Source organism: Vicia villosa, linkage group LG7 (genome assembly GCF_029867415.1).
Source record: "Vicia villosa cultivar HV-30 ecotype Madison, WI linkage group LG7, Vvil1.0, whole genome shotgun sequence".
Taxonomy (NCBI): Eukaryota; Viridiplantae; Streptophyta; class Magnoliopsida; order Fabales; family Fabaceae; genus Vicia; species Vicia villosa.
This window is the reverse complement of record NC_081186.1, coordinates 88764994-88785003: the sequence shown is the minus strand read 5'-3', so window position 1 is coordinate 88785003 and position 20010 is coordinate 88764994. Positions and strand designations below refer to the sequence as shown.

At 33.1% G+C, this 20010-nt stretch overlaps 2 protein-coding genes across 2 annotated transcripts; both read left to right on the top strand.

Annotated features, from left to right (window-relative positions):
• The first annotated feature begins 3796 nt into the window (after positions 1-3796).
• LOC131615662 (uncharacterized) lies at positions 3797-7946 on the top strand. The gene is made up of 4 exons (XM_058886808.1): positions 3797-3959; positions 4046-4126; positions 5886-6078; positions 7534-7946. Exons 2-4 carry the CDS (start codon positions 4073-4075, stop codon positions 7662-7664), a joined length of 378 nt encoding a protein of 125 aa, XP_058742791.1. The 5' UTR covers positions 3797-3959; positions 4046-4072; the 3' UTR covers positions 7665-7946.
• A 2784-nt stretch (positions 7947-10730) lies between these two features.
• Positions 10731-19840, top strand: LOC131615660 (nuclear pore complex protein NUP133). The gene is made up of 8 exons (XM_058886806.1): positions 10731-11067; positions 11153-11277; positions 11682-13487; positions 14379-15097; positions 15180-15332; positions 15987-16308; positions 17120-17190; positions 19075-19840. Exons 1-8 carry the CDS (start codon positions 10880-10882, stop codon positions 19624-19626), a joined length of 3936 nt encoding a protein of 1311 aa, XP_058742789.1. The 5' UTR covers positions 10731-10879; the 3' UTR covers positions 19627-19840.
• The last annotated feature ends 170 nt before the right edge of the window (positions 19841-20010 follow it).

The following is a 20010-nucleotide window of genomic DNA, read 5'->3' as shown; positions in this document are numbered from 1 at the left end:
CATTTTGCCTAGCCCATCAGCGCATCTATTTATTTTTCTATAAACATGATTGAAATGTACCTCCCAATTTAAATTCAGCATGTTCCTAATTTCTTTAAGTGTAGTCTTTCCAGAATGATCCTTTATTTCGTTTCTATTGATAGCTTGGTATGTATCATGTTATTTATATGAAACTCAACCTTTCTATGGTCTTTCCCAAAAACAATCTTAAATCTCTCACAAACACCATGTAACTTTGCCATAAGCACCCCCTTGAGCATATATATTTAGAGAAACCTCTATATCAAGATCATAGAACTCCTCTACACCCGGCTTCTCCTTGCCCCCGTAATTGCGCCATCCATGTTGACTCTAATTCAACCTTGACTAGAAGCAGTCAAATGAAACTATTTAATATGTTGTCGCATATGATGAAGCTTGTGAGTCATAATAAAATTGTGATGATAGTCTTTGCAAGTTCTTTTATTTTCTACAACTAAGTTGGTGGGCATGATGAACTCTTCATTATGCTTCCTCAAATTTGTCCAGAACCAATAGTGAAAGGTGGTGGCCCAAAGATTCGTCCAGGTCTTGTTTATAGTATTTAAATTAATATTGATCAAAAACTGCATATTACAACTAAAAAACATACCAATATTATGAAGGTGTGTCATGTTTGTCCAGGTCTGCCTTGCATATTCGCAGTCTCTCGAAGCATGCAAAACTGTTTCTTCCTTGTCCGGACAATCTTCATTATAAGGCCGACCTAGGCATCTTCTTGAAAGCCACTCATTTGTAATGATGCTCTCGTGTTTAGCTTTGGTACAAATATTTTTCAGATGAGCTTCCAAGATTATGTGATGTTCTACTCGTTTTAGATCTCATTAACCAGCTGATAAACACTTGCCACACTAGAAATACCCGCCTTGTTTACTTTCCAGCAGGAGACATCCTTGCAGTTTTTAGGTTTAGGAGGAGGTAAATATATAATGTCATTAAGGATATTGTCTGGAAACAAATAATAAATGTAGTACTTGCTAAAAGTATAAATATGTGATAATTTGTTGTGATTAAGGATTGTCAAAGACTTTAAGGTTTGTTGTGTGATGAAGAGCTAGCTCAAGTAGGATTGAAAAGCTTTGTATGTGTTTTTTCTATGTTAAAGTTAGTTTGTCATTCTCAACTATGATTTGAAGTATTTATAGCCAGGTTGTGCCTAGATCCAAGGCCTCCTTTGGAAATAGAAACGACTTAGGGGATGAACAATTGTCTCTAATATTTAGGAAGGGTGGTTAACTCTCATGACTCCTTCTGCGTCGTTTTAGACCAAACATACGTCATCCCCATAGTCATGCGATATAGACACAATATGAGTAGCATATCTGAAAAAGAGGCGTTTTATCCCACAACACATACCTCAGTCGCACCTCCTATAAACCTTTTGAAATACACCACTACAAATTTACAAACAACCATGATCTTAAATATATAAAAGATTAAGACATTTCAAATAAGAGTAATTAAAAAAATTATATTTTATTTATTTATTTATCTAACTTGAACTTATATAAATAAATGATTTACTAATTTATTTATTTATAAGATGTATTGAATCTATTTTTAATTTATTTTATAAGCTGTTTAGAATTTTATAAAATAGTTTGAATTTAGTATAACTAGATTGCCGGCCCGTGCTTCGCACGGGTATATTAGAAATAAAATTACATTTTTTCATAATAATTTATATTTAATTTTTTATTTGCATATAAATTTATTTTGTAGGCCATTTAGATTATGTTTATAATTATATTATTAAATTTTCAATGTGAAAGACAATAAATTAAAAAAAAAAATTACTTTTTAGTCAATTATATGTGAGATTAAATTACACATATTTATATTATATCTACTTACATATATAGACATATTACCTAGACCTTTATTTGTATAAAAATTTAATTTATAGTATTAATTTTGAGGCTATGTATATAACTTGTGTGTTGCACAGGTTTTAATATAGTATAATTATATGAACTTTTTCGTTCAATGAAAAAATATAAATAAAATTTGTTGACATTAATATATGATTGTATATAATTTTTTTTTCTCATTTATTTGATTTCTTTTTATCTTTTTTATTACTATTATGTTACTTTTTTCAAATATTGTATTCTCATCATTACTTTAATTATATTTCAAAGGAAATAATAATTATATATTATAGGAAGACAAAATAATATAAATTAAGAGATAATTTTCATGGTCGAATTAAATTCCTTACAAATTATTTTAGTTGTTTTTATAACATGTAATATAATTTTTGATTCATGCACTTTATTATTAATTGTGCACCTTAACTGAATGTATGCGATCATACTATCAATTTGATCAAATGCTTCTCCATAGAATTGTGGGAAATAAAAAAATATAATCTCAATTAAAATCGCAATATAATAATAATTTTTTTTTTTTAAACTCAAGCTTAGATATTTTAATAGAGAGGTGTAGATAAATTTCAGAGATAACATGGGTAAGATCATACAAAATCATAAGATAAAATTTTTATTAACATATTTATTTTATTTTATAAAATAATAATTTATAAACATTTTAAAATCAATTAGATACACATTATAATAACAATAAAATTCATTTTTATCATTCTCATTATATCAAGTGAGTCACAAATACATCTTTCTCAATAAAATATTGACAAATTATACATTTTTTGTAATTTAGCCAATTATTTATTATCTATCATAAATTAGTTATATACATTTTTTATTATTTGTTTTTAGATATTTGGATATTATATAATTATATCAATTTTATTAATCTTTTTATATTTTTTATTTGTATTTATTATTTAGAAAAGCTAAGTAATTCATGTTAATATAAATATCAAATAATTTTATTATTAAAAATAAATAAATAAAAGAGAATAATTAAAAAAGCATAATTTTTTAACATTGCAATGGGATTTAATACATTAAAGAATGTTAAATGGGATATAAATTATAAAAAATTTATAACTTATTTATTTGACAATTTTTTTAAATAAAACTTATTTGATATTTATATTTAAATTAAATATATATTTATAATTATTATTATTATTATTATTATTATTGGAGAATTAATGACTTTTTGTATAAAAAATGAGAATTAGAATAATAAGATATAATAGTGCTAATTGATTATTATTATTATTATTATTATTATTATTATTATTATTATTATTATTATTATTATTACTATTTTTAATTTTATTATTAGTTAAATGGCTTTTTGTATAAAAAAATGAGAATTAGAATAATCAGATATAATAGTGCTAACTGAATATACTATTATTATTATTATTATTATTATTATTATTATTATTTTAAATATAATGATTATTATTAATACTGGTGGTTTAATATTATTATTATTTTTATATTATTATTATAAATATTATAATAATAATTATTATTTATCTTAATATAGAGTTTGTATAATTAGAATTTGTACTTATAATTAGAATTTTTATTAATAATTATTAATGTAAAATCAATTTTTAAAATAGTAGAATTAGGATTGATATTAGAGTGACATGTGTGAAAAATTGCCAAGATTTGTTATCATGTTGACACATGGCTAGGGTTGCAATCATCATAACCTTGCATTTATATATAAGATTATAAGTAGAGAGACATGGTTATAAAGAGAAGGGGGATGAATGAGGTAATGTGTCATGTGACTATGACGAGTAACGAGTCAGCGCGTGTCTTCATGACGCAATAAAGTCGCGTGGCACGTCAACACTCAACATACAATTCTGAAAAAGCTTCTATCCCTAAACTAAACAACTCTCTCACTTTCCTCTTTCTCTTCTTTCTCTCTTTGTCTTCTTCTCTTCCATCTCAAATGTGGAGTTTCTTCTCCTTCTTCCACTTCTCTGTTTTATAAATTTTCACTCAATTTTTAACTCACTCAAATTGGTAAAAACATGATTTTTATTCATTTTTTTCTTTAATTTTTGTTTTATTTTCCCTAAAATTGATAATTTGAGATCTCACTTTTTCAGGTGAATTTGGGGAACTTTCATTTTGAAATGAATAAAGGACAGTCACCGGAGCCTCTTGATTTCTTCATCTGGACTGTTGAGGTTCATTATTTCGTTTACTCTTTTTAATTGTTGTTAATTTATTAGTTAATTAACTGTTGATTGTTGTGTTGTGTAGAAAAAAACTATGATTTATAATCAGATCTTGTTTAGATATAACTCTGTGTTGAATTTGCTGTATGGTAAATTAGTAATCTGAGTTGTTATTGTTTCTCTAGTTAGTACAGACACCTCCGGAAAAAAAAGGTGTGTCCTTGGTAGTATCAGCTCCCTGAAACCGACACCGACACTTGTGATTACGTTTAATTAATTTAATTTTTCAAATTAATTATTACCGGTGTTAACATGTCGTGTTAACAAGTCAGCAGTGCCAGTGTCGTGTTTCTGTTGTCCGTGCTTCATAGTAGTTTCTTACTTTTATTAATTAATTGATTTGTTTTTTTAGTAAAGTTTTGTTTTGTGTGTTGATAGTATTTTCTATGTTGAGATAGTTTTATTAGCAATTTGGTATGATGTTTGTTGGGTATTTATGTTTCTTTTTCATACTTGTTTAAATTATGACAAATTTGGAGTAGAGTTTTGGTTCTTGGACTATTTCATTAGACACAAAGCTTAGGTTAGCTAGTTGAATTTGAGATAAAAGTGATTCGTTTGATCTTGTCTCTTGAAAAGTCGAATGTGATATTGAAAAGTCGAGTTGGCTAGAAGCATGGTCCTGGATAAAACATTATGGCAAAAGCTGATTCATGTAGCCGACCCCACTTAATAGGAAAAAACTTGGTTGTTGTTGTTGTTGGAACTTGGTGGGTGGTGTTCAAGTCCATTCAAAGAAATAATTTGCTAGTCAAGTTTATGCGTACCCTATTGAGCTTGCTTGTGAATCTCACGACCTTTGTAAGCTGTAGTTTATGTTTATGATCACAACTTATCTGGTTTTAAGTTAAATTCCCAATTAATGGTCGACAACTTTGTTCAGTTTTTTTTTTCCGTTCGATTTGACATTCAAAATTTAAATTATCAATTTAAATACCGAGTTGTTAAGAATTAAGATTAATTTCTACAACACAATAATAATTATGTAGTTTTTTAGTCTCACGGTGTATGCCCCCACGTTTCTGTAGCATTGGAAGGTGGAAATCTTCATCTTGATGAGTTCCCATTCCCAAACAACGCTGTCAATATGCATCTTTTTGAGATATTTGCAATTATGTCTTTAGTAAAAATTATAAGAGAAGTTATTAAGAAAGATCTCGAGATTAACGATTTGGATAAAAGCATGGTCCTAGATAGAATACTATGGTGGAAGTTGATCCATGTAGCCGACCTCACTTGGTGGGATAAGACTTGGTTGATGTTGTATGTCTTTGTAATATGGAATGTGAAACTAGAGACTAGTTTATTGTGGTTATGCCCTAAGTCTAGGTCTTTATCGATGATATGGCAAGCTTATGATTTATACTTGTCACTGTTCAGTTAACTAGGTTGCTAGAGTCCTGTTAATCTGGAGTGTAAACTTTTGTGTTTGTGTTTGTGTTTGTGTGTATGTGTGTATCATACCTGGAATGGTAATTTTATGATTTATCCTTGTCAATCTACTAGTACTTTGATGTTGCATTATGTGTGTCAAGATCTCAAAATAGAAGTATGATTCTGCCTATATATTTTTTATTGTTTGAGCACTTGCTTACCCAGGGATGTTTCATAGGTATAGATTCTACATAGTAGTTAATGCTCTGTGCTCAATGGTTGCTATAACGTGGTAATTTTGACTAATGTGCGTATTTTTTGTCTGTTTTATCAGGATGTTGGCATGTGGCTGGAGACTATAAATCTTGGTAGTTATCGGCAAATTTTTAGGGAAAATGGTGTTAATGGTGAATACTTGGAAGGGATGTCTATGTTCACGACTGAACAGATCCTTCGTTTCATTAGACGTTGCCACATGAAGTGGGGAGACTTCATCACATTATGCAAGGAATTGAGACGGATTAAAGGTTTCCTTCTCTCCCTTGAACAGTAAAATACAAAAACATGCCATTAAACTCTCATTTAATTTTTTTTTACCAATCTGTTTTGAGCTCTTCGCCATATTAGGTAAGGCCCCTACATCATCATAGTGATAATCTGTTTCATTTCATGCCATTTATGAAGCCTAGATACTCCAAAATTGCCTGCGTTTTGGTTTCGTGCTGTAACTGATATCAATACACATATGATACACCTATATACTCATACAATGAGTATCATCCGACTTTTTAAATCTTGTTAAAAGAAAATATTGATCGATACGTTTGGGATACCTCTTCAATACGTTTGGGATAAACTTTTCTTAAAGCTTTGTTGTACAACCTTGTTCTTCATCATGTTGTGAGTGGAATATGAGTGCATACTCCTTTATTCATTAATTGGTTGTGGGGTATTAGTCAAGATGTACAATCAATTTGATGATGATGGTGATGGTGATGGTGACCACATCTTGAATTGGAAGTACTATCTCCTAGTGAATTTGACTTGCCTTTTTGGATGATGAGAACGGTGGGGTGAAAATGATACAATTGAATATTAGTAAAAAAAAAAAAAAAAAAGTCAAAACTTGTTTTAAATACAACTATTTTTTTACGACACTTTGACATTGGTTGGGGAAAAACACATCTATGACATATTTACAAGGAAAACAACATATTTTTAATATAGACAAGAGAAAGATACAATGTATTTGCTTTTATGAGTTTTATCTTATGAGCACAAGTATCTTTTTTGCAAGATGTATCATCATCTGCATATATAGTTATACATGAATAAAAAAGTTTCTACAAATATTTACGTGTTTATGTAAAGTATGTTTAATATTTTAAAAATCTGTGTTAATGTATTTATTCTGAAATCTTATATTTAGATTTTTAGAAATATTCTGTTATGTATCAAGTATTTGGGCTTCATAGCATTTAAGCAATCTAAGGAAACATGAACATATTAGATTAGAGATTGAAGTATGTCTTAATGCTATGTTTGGATAGGAATTAGTATAGAATGCAATGGAATGAAAATACCATACCCCTTTCTTTGTTTGGATATTTTATGATAGAACATATCAATATTAAAGATTCCATTCCATTATTTTGGAAGTGTATGGAACAGTTAAAGGATTGAAATTGATTTCCTGCATCCATTATTAATACAGTTGTCACTTTGATAGAGACAAGACAACCATCAACATGTTCTTTCTTATTGATTAACACTTTTTTTCTAACATTGTTAAGCATATTCTAAATGTATATTACAATTAGACTTTTCAAAACTCAATTGTCAAAACATCATCTATTTGAACATGTGACATGTTTAATGGATAAGGAGACATGAAAAGTGCAGATGTTTCTTCTGTGGAACTAGATACCTTGTGTTTTATTAAACTTCCCCTAACTTCTTTGTGCCGTCGTTCGCGTCTGTAGTGGCTTGTTTGAAAGGGGACCAAAAGGTGCGACGGCCGTGGTGGGCACCAGCATGCCTGTCAACAGTGTTCTTAAAGGTTGCAAAATCCAACAGACAGTCAAGAGTTGTTTCCTTGAAATTGGAACCATGATGAATGATGATACTGCACAACCTCTGAATGTGTTTACATATAGCAATTTTCTCTCTGCCTAGACAACAGAATATAGGAAAGAACTATTTTTAGCTTTTTCTTTTTTTCTAATTTCAATTCCAAAGCGTGGCTGTTTATTCTCCTCTGGAGAAATCTTATGTAGAAGGTCGGTCCTCTTGCACTAAAATCTGGTGCTGTGTAATTATGTATTATCTCCTATATGAACATAAATACAATATATATGTTGTTTTCTTCAAGTTTAATTTAAATATCTGTTTTCTACCTTCTACCAACACTCAATGTGAAGAGTAACTGATACATTGTGCTGCATATAACTTCTCTGAAAAACTAGATTTCAACACTTGTTTAGATCCTAAACATGCGCTCCTAATACATGAATTATGGTGCATTTTCTGATGTAGTCTTGTTACTAAGAATCCTATTACTTGGAAGGTGTATTAGAAGAAAGAAAGGTGGGACAGGAGAGAGAAAAATAGGGGGCCGGTGAGGTGGCAGGCACCACCACCTGATTATGTTAGAGAGTATATAGGTAAATGAATTCCATTAAGTTTTGTTTGGGATTTTGAAGGGGAGGGTAGAGTTTTGAAAAATATATTTTTTTAAATACCTAGAAAATCAATATTTAAAAAAAAAAAAAAGATTTGTTATAGAATGATAAAATTATGTTTATCATCTACATGTTTTTAACTTTTGCAATATTTTGCAATACTATAAGAATAAAAATTATATTTGAGCAATTTGTTAAAGTCTTCTAAAATTCTTCAAAATTCTCGTCCAATATAAATTTTGAGTCCTTTAAAATTAGTGAATTTTTATGCTTTTATGAATAAAAGCAAATCTTTCAAAATCCTTCCAATTAAAATTCTTCTAATATTTTAATTTAATCATTCTCTTTTCTTTTTTTTTAAGTCTTTCCCTCCATTTTCCTCCAAACTTCTAAACAAAACCCTAATGTGGGCAAATGATTGACCGGAGCTTCTACTATGGTATATTCATTTTGAAAGAGCAATATACTTTTGGAGCTTATACTATGGTATATTCATTTTGAAAGAGTGTCGCTATTTTAGAAAATGGGTCAGCCTGATCCAAACCACTTTGGTCCGGAGGGCCAAAACATATTAAGGGGTTTAAGTGTGTCGACCAGATTATTTTATGGGCTACCAAAAATGAGCTTGATCCAGATTCTAATAGGCCTTGTGACCCGATGAGCCAGTCAGTCCCTTATTTTAATATTATAGTTTTAAATGTATAGAAAAGATGTAATTGATAAAAGTTTATTTTAGATCCTCTCTTGCACTTTTTATCTTCATTCATCTCATTTCTCTTTATCTCTCTTTTAATCTCACTCCCTCTTCTTTATAAAATCATTTTCTCTCAATCTCTTGCAAGAGCATTGGTTTCTCTGAAAGCGGATAACTGAACCCATTGCCCTCAAATAATACTGTTGACATTATTAAAGAAATACATTCTTGTTTTATCCTTACTCACTTCATGGCTAAACATATTACAAAAATTATCCAAAATATGCACAACATATTTTATTTGTCTTGCAGTAGCTTCCCCAAATAACAACAAATCATCTGCAAACATAAGGTGAGACACCACTGGACAATATCTCTACATCTTAATAGATTTCCATTCTTCTCTATCCACCACACTTGAAATGAGATGAGGTAGCTTATTTATGTAGAGCACGAACACGTAAGTAGATATATGATCTCCATGACGAATCCCTTTGCTAGGACGAAAAAAATTAGATCTAACTCCATTCCACTTGATATTAGTTTCCACATATATTTGTAACCACACATAATAACGTTAACCATTTTTACCGACAACTTAATCTCTTCGAGGCTCTCTAAATAAACTCTCAACTTAACTTATCATATGCCTTAGATAAATCAACTTTAATAGCAAAGAACCCTTTCTTACCTTTTAGTTTATTCATACTATGCACCGCTTTTTAAGCCACCATGATATTTTCATAGATATTTCTTTCTGGACCGAACCTGGTTTCATAAGGCGATACCAAATTATGGATGCACTCTTTAAGCCTCTCAACTATCACTTTACTCACTATTTTATAAATCAAGTTACAAAGAGAAGTTGGTTTGAACTAATTCACAAATTCATATTTATCCACCTTAGGAATTAAACAAATGTGAGTTTTATATATCATTCATAAGTTACTAGTTCTCACACATACTAAACAAAATTACACACACTCTTTTTCACCACATTCCAAGATTTTTGATAAAAACCTGCATGATAGTCATTTGGACGGGGAGCCTTCCATAGATTCATCTTGAAAAGAGCTTGCTTGATTTCATCATCCTCGATATTCTTGCCCATTCTCTTTTTAACTTCCTCTTATAGCAAAGGAAAAGAATAATCAGTTTCAGACTATTCTTGCATATGACTTTGCAAGGAAGACAAATCCTTATACTAGGATGTAAGCAAAAGTAGCCATTTGCTCATGATCGTTTATCCAAAATCCACCACCATTCCTTATCATAGTAATTTTGTTCTTGCACTTTTGATGAACAACTTTAATGTGATAATATTTAGTATTCCGATTACCATCTACAAGCCACTCTGTCCTAGATTTTTGAAACCACATGAAGTCCTCCTTCCTCAAAATCTCACTCATTTCTTTTTGAAGATTATTTTTATGGATTTTCAATCATCTAAAATATAACATTCTTCATGAATCTCCGAATACCTGCAATTCTTTTAAAGAGTTATATTAATCTTTTCAATAAAGCATCCTATGTGTTGAACTTCCAATCTTCAAGACCTTTTGATTTTTTAGATTTATCAAAATAGGTAAACCTCTTTTTTTTAAACGCTTCAATATTCTAATTTTCAATTAAAACGATCGTTATAATTTACTAAAAAAATGAGTAAACATTTCAAACTAATTTACTACAAAAATGAGTTAACATTTCAAACTAATTTACTATATTTCGTAAATCATAATTTGTATGGCAAAAATATTTTTTTGCAATACTTGTTTTTAACTTCGAATCAAATTAATTAAACCTTGATAAGATAAAAACAATGGAAAACATCACCCACTAAATTTGATTTCCCTCTCTTCATTCAAACGTTTTCTTTCTTCCTTCCTCAACACTACTTGAGCTCAGTGTAACTGTAACCAAAACCCTCCATAAACCCTAAATTCAAAATCCACCATGTTTTCTTGCGGAACTAAGAAGAACAGTGCTCGAGAGAAAACTCGCACTCAAACACCACTCGATTCTCATTCTCCAGCTACTCCTTCATCTCTTCGAAGAAATCTCTTCAATGATAATGAAATCCCCAATCGCCCTCACACCGGAACTCCCGCTCCTTGGACTCCTCGCTTATCCGTCCTTGCCAGGTATATATCTCTCTATCTCCCGAATCTGAATTCGGTTTCTCGATTTTCATTTTTCTCATTGATTTGGATATTTTTGTATGCGTAGGGTTCCTCAAGTTAATAGAAATGGAAAAGAAGATCACACGGATCCGATTAAACCTGTTTTTGTTTCCGAGTTTCCGCAAGTTGTTTGTGATGAACAAGCTTCCTCGCCGCACAAACGAGTTCTCTGTAAGAACTTTTGCGTTAATTAATGAATTAAATGTAGTTTTTGTAATTTCGTACTCATTTATTGCTAAGTAGACAAAATTGATTTTGACAGAATTGAGTTTTTGGTAGAATTGATTTTAACAGTTTAGCAGAATTATTTATGTTTGGATGATACATTTATGTAAAAGTGAGTTGAAGAACAAATTTCAGTGTTAAAATCACATTTAAACTCATAAGATACTAATTCTAGCTTCAAGTTGAATCGATTTTGGAGGCAGAATCAATTTTACTTTAGAAAAACCAAACACCTCAAATCACTTCAGAATCAATTCTGCACCTCTATAATTGCTTTTGACTCTTCCAAGAGCCAAGCCAAACATGCTATAAGTTGTTTTGATGTTTTTTTAATGTATGATGTAATGCAGTTGAAGACTGCGGCGGGTCGGGTGGGATTGATAAGAGTACATCACTTGCTTGGATTGTTTGTGGAAGCAAGGTTTTTGTTTGGAGTTACTTGTCGCCTGCGTCTTCTATGAATTGTGTTGTTCTTGAGATTCCTCTGAATGATGGGGATGTTGCTGATTATGATGCTGGTAGTTGGTTGGTGTCTGTGGTTAATTGTGATAGTTCATCTTTTGGGTCAAATAAAGTTGCAAAACATGTTGCAGTTGTTTTATGTAATAGAAAGACACGGGCTGTTATATACTGGCCGGATATCTATTCTCAGTCAAGCAATGCTCCGGTTACTAGTCTTGCGTCTTTTGACGAGTTGGAGGCTGTTGGTGATAAAACACCGTTTAAGAGGCAGACGCGGCAGAGTAAGCAGGCGACTGATTTGAATGGACTGAACGTGTTTAACTCTGTTATTGCTTCTGCAGTTCCCAGTTATACTTTAGCATGTGTTGCTCTTGCTTGTAGCTCAAGTGGTGAGCTTTGGCTGTTTGAATGCAGTCCTACTGGCATTCGTCGAAGGAAAGTATATGAAAATATTGTTAATTTTTCACACGAAGGGGGTGATTTGGGTAAACTCGTGAGCAACAAAGGGTATCCGAGGTCTTTGACATGGCGTTTTCCACATCATTCTACTAAGGAATCAATTAGGCAGTTTTTGGTGTTGACAGACTGTGAGATACAGTGTTTCGGAATAAAGTTTACTTCTGGTATGCTTGTTTCTAGACTTTGGTCTCAGGAAATAGTTGGAACAGATGCTGAGCTCGGCATTAAGAAAGATCTGGCCGGTCAAAAGGGAATCTGGCCTCTTGATGTGCAGGTAGATGATCATGGTAAAGTAATTACCATTCTAGTTGCAACCTTTTGTAAGGATCGGATTAGCAGTTCAAGCTACATGCAGTATTCTCTTTTGACCATGCAGTATAAATCAGGATTGGATGTAGAAAATACAAATGAGAGGATTTTGGAGAAAAAGGTTCCCATTGAGGTGATAATTCCAAAAGCTAGAGTTGAAGATGAAGATTTTTTGTATTCCATGAGGCTACGAATAGGGGGGAAGCCATCAGGGTCAAAAGTCATAATATCTGGCGATGGAACAGCAACTGTTTCCCATTATCATAGAAATGCTACACGTCTCTATCAATTTGATTTACCATATGATGCTGGGAAAGTACTAGATGCTTCAGTTCTTCCTTCTGCAGATGATTATGAAGAAGGTGCATGGGTTGTATTAACAGAGAAAGCAGGAATATGGGTAATACCAGAGAAGGCTGTCGTACTTGGAGGGGTTGAACCCCCTGAGCGGAGCTTGTCACGCAAAGGCAGCTCAAATGAAAGATCTGCACAGGAGGAGATCAGGAATCTTACATTTACTGGTAATTTTGCTCCAAGAAGGGCCAGTTCTGAAGCATGGGGTACGGGAGATAGACAAAGGGCTGCTTTGAGTGGGATTACACGTCGAACTGCACAAGATGAAGAATCAGAAGCTTTACTGAATCATTTTTTCAATGAATTTTTGTCATCTGGGCAAGTTAATGGGTCCCTTGAAAAGCTAGAAACTTCTGGTTCATTTGAACGGGATGGAGAAACCAATGTTTTTATGCGGATGAGCAAATCAATCATTGATACCTTAGCTAAACATTGGACAACAACCAGAGGTGCAGAGATTTTGTCCATGGCCGTTGTTTCCACCCAACTTGTGGAAAAACAGCAGAAGCATCAAAAGTTCCTTCACTTTCTTGCCTTATCCAAATGTCATGAGGAGCTTTGTTCGAGGCAGAGTATGGAATTTGTAATCTATTCTGCAGAAGTTCATGTTTTGATTTAATTTTCAAACCACCCCTTTCACAATACTGCCATATTCAGCTAACTTATTTGCTTGTGTTTCAGTTGGTTGTTCCTTGATGTTTATGGTTTCATTAAAAACAAAATAAATGAGCTGCCTAATACTCCCTCCGTTCCTTTATAATTGTCACTTTTTAAGTTTTTTCACATACCAAGACAAACAATGATTATTGTTACTTTTTAAGTAATGATTGTTCTTTTTCCAATAATACCCTAAACTTTTTAATACTTTATTTAACTTTTTCTCTCTCTATCATAATGATTAGGGGTAATTTTGACAAAACAACAAAAATACTTTCTTGATCTTTGAAACGTGACACTTAAAAAGAAACAAATTTTTTTCACAAAAGTGACAATTATAAAGGAACGGAGGGAGTAATAACAATAGGCTGATCAGTTTATTACAGATTTTGCAAGTGGTAAAATAATCATACTTGAAAAAATTATTTGTGAAGTATGCTGTAAACAACTGTAGGGAGTGTTTTTTTTCCTTTCATTGATTGCATATTTGTATAAATTGATTATATCCCTAATAAAAGCTTTAAGGGAGTGAATAAATGAATAGCTAGATGGTTTTTGTTTAGACTTTAGATTTTAGACATGCATGTGGATTATAAATTCTGGTTGGCATTAGGCCTTAGTTTTATCTGAGAATAAATTATGATTGAACAAATGATTTTGTTTTCTGAGCCTTTTCTTAGATTAAATAAATAAATAAATTAAGGTTTAAAATAAATATTTATAGGTTCGGGAAACAAGGAAGAAAATCTATGTAGTCAACAACAGGTAGACATTCTGTAACGAAGTTATGTTTTCTCAATTGCCAGGACATGCCTTGCAAATTATCTTGGAGCATGGTGAAAAGTTATCTGCAATGATTCAGCTGAGGGAACTGCAAAATCTGATTAGCCAGAACCGTTCAACTAGTGTTGGATCCTCAAATTCTAATGTAGATATTCAGATGTCAGGCGCCCTTTGGGACATGATACAGTTAGTTGGTGATAGAGCTCGCCGGAATACTGTCCTGCTGATGGACAGAGATAATGCCGAAGTGTTCTACAGTAAGGTTTCAGATCTTGAAAATTTCTTTTACTGTTTAGATGCAGAGTTGGAATATGTTATAGGACCAGAGCATCCGTTTGCAACCCAGGTTCAGAGGGCATGTGAACTGTCAAATGCATGTGTTTCCATAATTAGGACATGCTTCGACTATAAGAATGAGAACCGTTTATGGTATCCACCTCCTGAAGGTTTAACACCTTGGTATTGTCAACCTGTTGTCCGCAAGGGAATATGGAGTGTTGGCTCTATCTTGCTTCAGTTGTTAAATGATACATCTGGGCTTGATAAAACAGCAACGTTAGAGTTGTATAGTCATTTAGAAGCACTGGCCGAAGTGCTGCTTGAGGCATATTCTGGTGCTGTTACTGCTAAAATTGAGCGTGAAGAAGAACATAAGGGTCTATTAAATGAATATTGGGAGCGACGAGATGCACTACTTGAATCTCTTTATCAACAAGTTAAAGAATTTGAAGCTACTTATAAGGTTATTATTCAATTTTGCTTACCTTACCGTTGCAACCATGGGGTGGAATAAGAGTATATTTTTCAATTAATTGCTTATGCAGGATTCTGTTGAAGGAGCTGAAGAATTGAATGAAGAAGCCACTATGAAAATTACTTCGCATCTGCTATCAATTGCTAAACGACATGGATGCTACAAGGTTATGTGGACAATATGCTGTGATGTAAACGACTCAGAGTTATTGAGAACTGTTATGGTATGAGTATAATTTCTCCTTTTATATTGCTTTTGTTCACATTTTTCCAGATATTTGCAAAATTTCTTAGCATTACAACCCAAAGCTTTTGTCATTGACAATATTTTATAGTATTTTAAGGGGGAGTTGGATTTCACTGCAAACAAATATCTGCAGTCCAAAGATTGAAGTCAATAAGGAAACAATAATTACTGTTCTATTCCATAGCTAGAGTTTATGGTTGTAACGTGCCATCAAATTCTCTGAGTTCCACCTCATAAATTTCCTTTCTTCGTTCATTTATACATTAAAAAGTGGTTGGAAAGAGCTCTGGTATTCCAAAAACCTTACACTGCATTGCCCATCATTGCACAATCTAGAAAGGGCACCTTATTCACAGCTCCTGAAAAAATCACTTTTATTCACGTAAATAAGTTGTTTATACCACCTATAATTTATAAACCGACAATGTTAAATAGAAACTAAGCCTTCAACACAAGATTGAGCAGTGGAACGATAGTTTATTATTTCTATTTGATAGTATTTGAACTTAAAGATTCTATATGTACTATTGTTGCCTGTTTTTAAGAGGTGTATTATTGATTTACTACTCTCAAATGTCTGCTTTCTTCAAATGTTCCCCCCCTCAATAATGTTCCCGTGGTTTATGTGCAGCATGAGAGTTTGGGACCTACTGGGGGATTTAGTTACTATGTTTTTCAGAAACTTCATGAAAGCAAACAATTTTCTGAGTTGTTAAGGCTAGGGGAAGAATTTCCAGAAGAGCTGTCCATTTTCCTGAAGGAGCATCCAGATCTTCTTTGGCTTCATGATTTGTTCCTACACCATTTTTCCTCTGCTTCAGAAACACTTCATACATTGGCTCTCACACAAAACATGCAGTCTACTGAAGAAGAAGAAGAACAAGTGGATATGAAGTTGAAACTGACTGACAGAAAGAATCTTTTATATCTATCTAAAATTGCAGCCTTTGCAGGTATGGCTGATGTGTCATTTTTAACGCGTTATGCAGATTATTTCTTTTCCCTTTGTACTATTTTTAATTTCTCTAGATATTTTCATTCTGTGATAGATACTATTATGGGATTTGGGTTGTTTTTATTCTCTCTATGAATTGAAATTCATTTCCCTCGTGCACTCTTTAAGAAATTTGGTTACCTGGTAGCTGCTAGGTAGTGCTATCTATTCTGTTAATTGCCCAATTAAAGAGTTGTTTAAATTTAGTTAGCCTGGAATAGTTAGAGAGGTTAGGATATAATGATATACATATAATGTATAGATATAAATAATGGAAGGGGAAGCATTAGGAGATTGTGTGAAAGATCCTTGTAGCTTTTAGTTTTTTTCTTAATAAATACAAATAAAATTGGGGTAGTTTGTTGCTCTTTCTCGAAATAAAATACCTGGTTCGTATCATTAGCATGTGAGGTTTTAGGCTATATGATAACATCAATTATTGCATTGACATAATAGCAGCAGCTTTGCTGTTTCACTTTTGCTTATGGTTGAGAGCTTTTGGATCACAAACCTTTGAGGTTGGGAGTCTTTAATTTGCTTCTCCCAGAAATGTGTTCTGTGCTTAAATCATGGCCTATGCAGCTGTCTTAACTTATGCTTTGTGTGTATTTCGTCAGCCACTGCTTTAAATCATGTAGATCTAGTTTTTAAATCACCATAAGAAGACCGGTGTTTTATTTTCGGACCTTCAGTTTTCTAATGTGTATGCAGCATATAATATATGCCAAATAAAGTGCATTTATATAACTATTACCTCTCTTGTTCAACAGCTGGTAAAGATGCTGGTACTCAGGTGAAGGTGGACCGCATTGAGGCTGATTTGAAGATTCTAAAATTGCAGGTGCATTTGAGTATAATTGATCATTTTCAATTTGTTGATTTTTTTTCTTGATCGGATTCATCATTATTCATTGTAAATAGTAGACATTAATGAAACTTGGACTTCATAAACCCTGAGTTTGAGAACCAATTTGCTATTGTTAAGAAATGTGGTTTGGCCTAACTCAACCCTACAAAACCGGCTAGTAGGGTGAGGATTGCCCCCACTTATAAGCACACGTTTAGCCCATATATTGTCCGATGTAGGACTCTTAACACACCTCCTCATGTCCAGGACTAGGCAACTGGAGCGTGGAAATAAATGGTGGGTGGCCCGATAGCGGAAACCATAATAGGTGGTCCACCGGATCATTTACGAGGCTCTTGATACCATGTAAAGAAATGTGGTTGGGCCTAATTCATTTCTACAAAACCGGTTAGTAGGGTGAGGATTGCCCCCACTTATAAGCACATGTTTAGGCTATATATTGTATGATGTGGGACTATTAACAGTTATGTTGAGTGAAAAAACAGGAAACTTGATTCTAAATGCTTTGGGTTTTCAATTAAATTCTTGTTTGCAAAGTCCTTTAGGTGTTAGTTAACCCCACCCAATTAGTTGTTACCTAGGTTGTCAATAGCGCGCTATAGCGGTGTAGCGTAGCGGTAGAGGACCTCGCCGCGATGCTTTTGGGCTGCTAACCGCTATATGAAATAGTGGAAATAGCGGCCGCGATTTGTGGAGGCGTAGCGGTGGAATACCGGCGCAATAGCGCTTTACAAACCGCTATTGTGAAGATGAGGTCATTACTGTAATTTTGAATTTATTTTAAAGAAAAATTTGTATCTTTCCCTTTTATTTCACTAATGTAAAAGCTAAAAGTGAAACATTAGGTCATTTACATTCTCTCTCTTCACTCAAATCAGCAGCCGTTCTCCTTCTCCCCTGTTTTTATATCACGCTTCTACTTTTACTCTTCACAGGAAGTTCTCCTTCTGAAGTGAAGATGAGATTGATGTGATTTAGTCATTTTGTTGACGTTTAGAATTTGATTTAGTCATTTTGAGTACATTTCTAATTTGAGTCATTATGTTTGGTTTATCTATATTGCAACTTTTGGTTTATGTATGTTGCAACTTTTGGTTTATGTATGTTGTTGGAACCTATTTTTAGTATTTATGTATGTTGTTGGAACCTATTTTAGTATTTATGTTTTCATATTAAGTATTTACCTTGATTTTTAAAAGCTCACAATAGCGGTCATCCCGCTATCTGCTATAGCATTTGGGAGGTCCGGCGCTACGCGCCGCTGTCTAAGATTAACAACCTAGGTTGTTACTCAATAGGGTAGTTAGTTGTAATAATTAGGTCAAGGTAGAGGGTTTCTGTGATGTATATGAAGAAGAGGAATCGATCGGAGGAAAGCTATCCGGTCATTTGAGAAGGTGCTGAGGAATTAGAACATGGCTTTACAAATCCTCAAAGTTCTACAATCTACAGTATAATTAAGGGGAATTCTTCCCTAAATTTTCTAAGCAAAGTGCCGGCTACACTCTTTTGGGTAAAATTCATATAGGCCCCACTACTTTATGTGTGAGCCATTCAAACAATGGCGTTAGAGTCATCTTTGCCAGCACTCCTCATTTTCTACTAGTATTTATTTTCTACTAGTATGTCAGGTTTCGTATCAATTGGTATCTATCCTTAATATACATGTTTTGCAAAGAAATTGTCTTCCTAGTGACAATTGCAGCTTTGTGACTGTTTATGGGCTGCTTGTCTTTTGAAATCAGTATTTGCATTAGTTCCTGAGAGCTTGTTGAATCATGCCCTGATAGATAAGCATTATCACATCCTTTTAAGAATTCTTTTCATATATTTTTCCCTAATACACTTATCCTGCAGGAGGAAGTAATGAAATGTCTTGCTTCGCTTGAAGATAAGCAACTTGTGGATGATCAGCTGCTTCATCCAGAAGACTTAATTAAATTGTGCTTGGAAGGTGAAGAGCCAGAACTCTTGTTGTGGACCTTTGACGCATTTGCCTGGACCAGTTCGTCGTTTCGCAAGACCCACCGAAAACTTTTGGAGGATTGCTGGAAGAAGGCTGCCAGTCAGGATGATTGGAGTAAATTCCATGATGCATACACTGTTGAAGGATGGAGCGACGAAGAAACTCTACAGAACTTGAAGAATACTGTACTTTTCCAGGCTTCAAGCAGGTGTTATGCACCCCAAAGTGAAACCTTTGAAGAAGGGTTTGACCAAGTCTTGCCCTTGAGACAAGATAACATGGAGACTTCAACTTTGGGGGATATGAGCTCTTCAGTTGAAACAATACTAATGCAGCACAAAGATTTTCCAATTGCTGGCAAGCTGATGCTAATGGCAGTCATGTTGGGTAGTGAGCATAGTGGTGATGACAGGATAGAAGAAGGGCCTTCCCCTATGGAATAGTGCTGCCAATATCATTTCTAACTGTATACAAGCTGATGCAGGTTCTGTGCTCTCATGACATGTAAAAAGGAGGTTTCATGTTCATTCCTCTATTCTGTGTATTGCATTCACACTTTAACCATTGGTGAAATTGGTGGTGATACTGGATAGAAGTTATGGTATACACTACATTTACGCCAGTATCAAAAGTAAAGAAAATGGTTGAATATTAAAAGCAATGTTTCTGTGCACCATTTTAAGTTTTTAACACACCGTTACATACACTCTATATAGTGTTGAAATGACTGTAACACTAGTGTTTAAATGACTAGAGTAAACCAAAACAATGGCTTACTTTTTTTGTTGAAATGAAACTTGTTCTATTATTTCTTTCATCATCCAAAG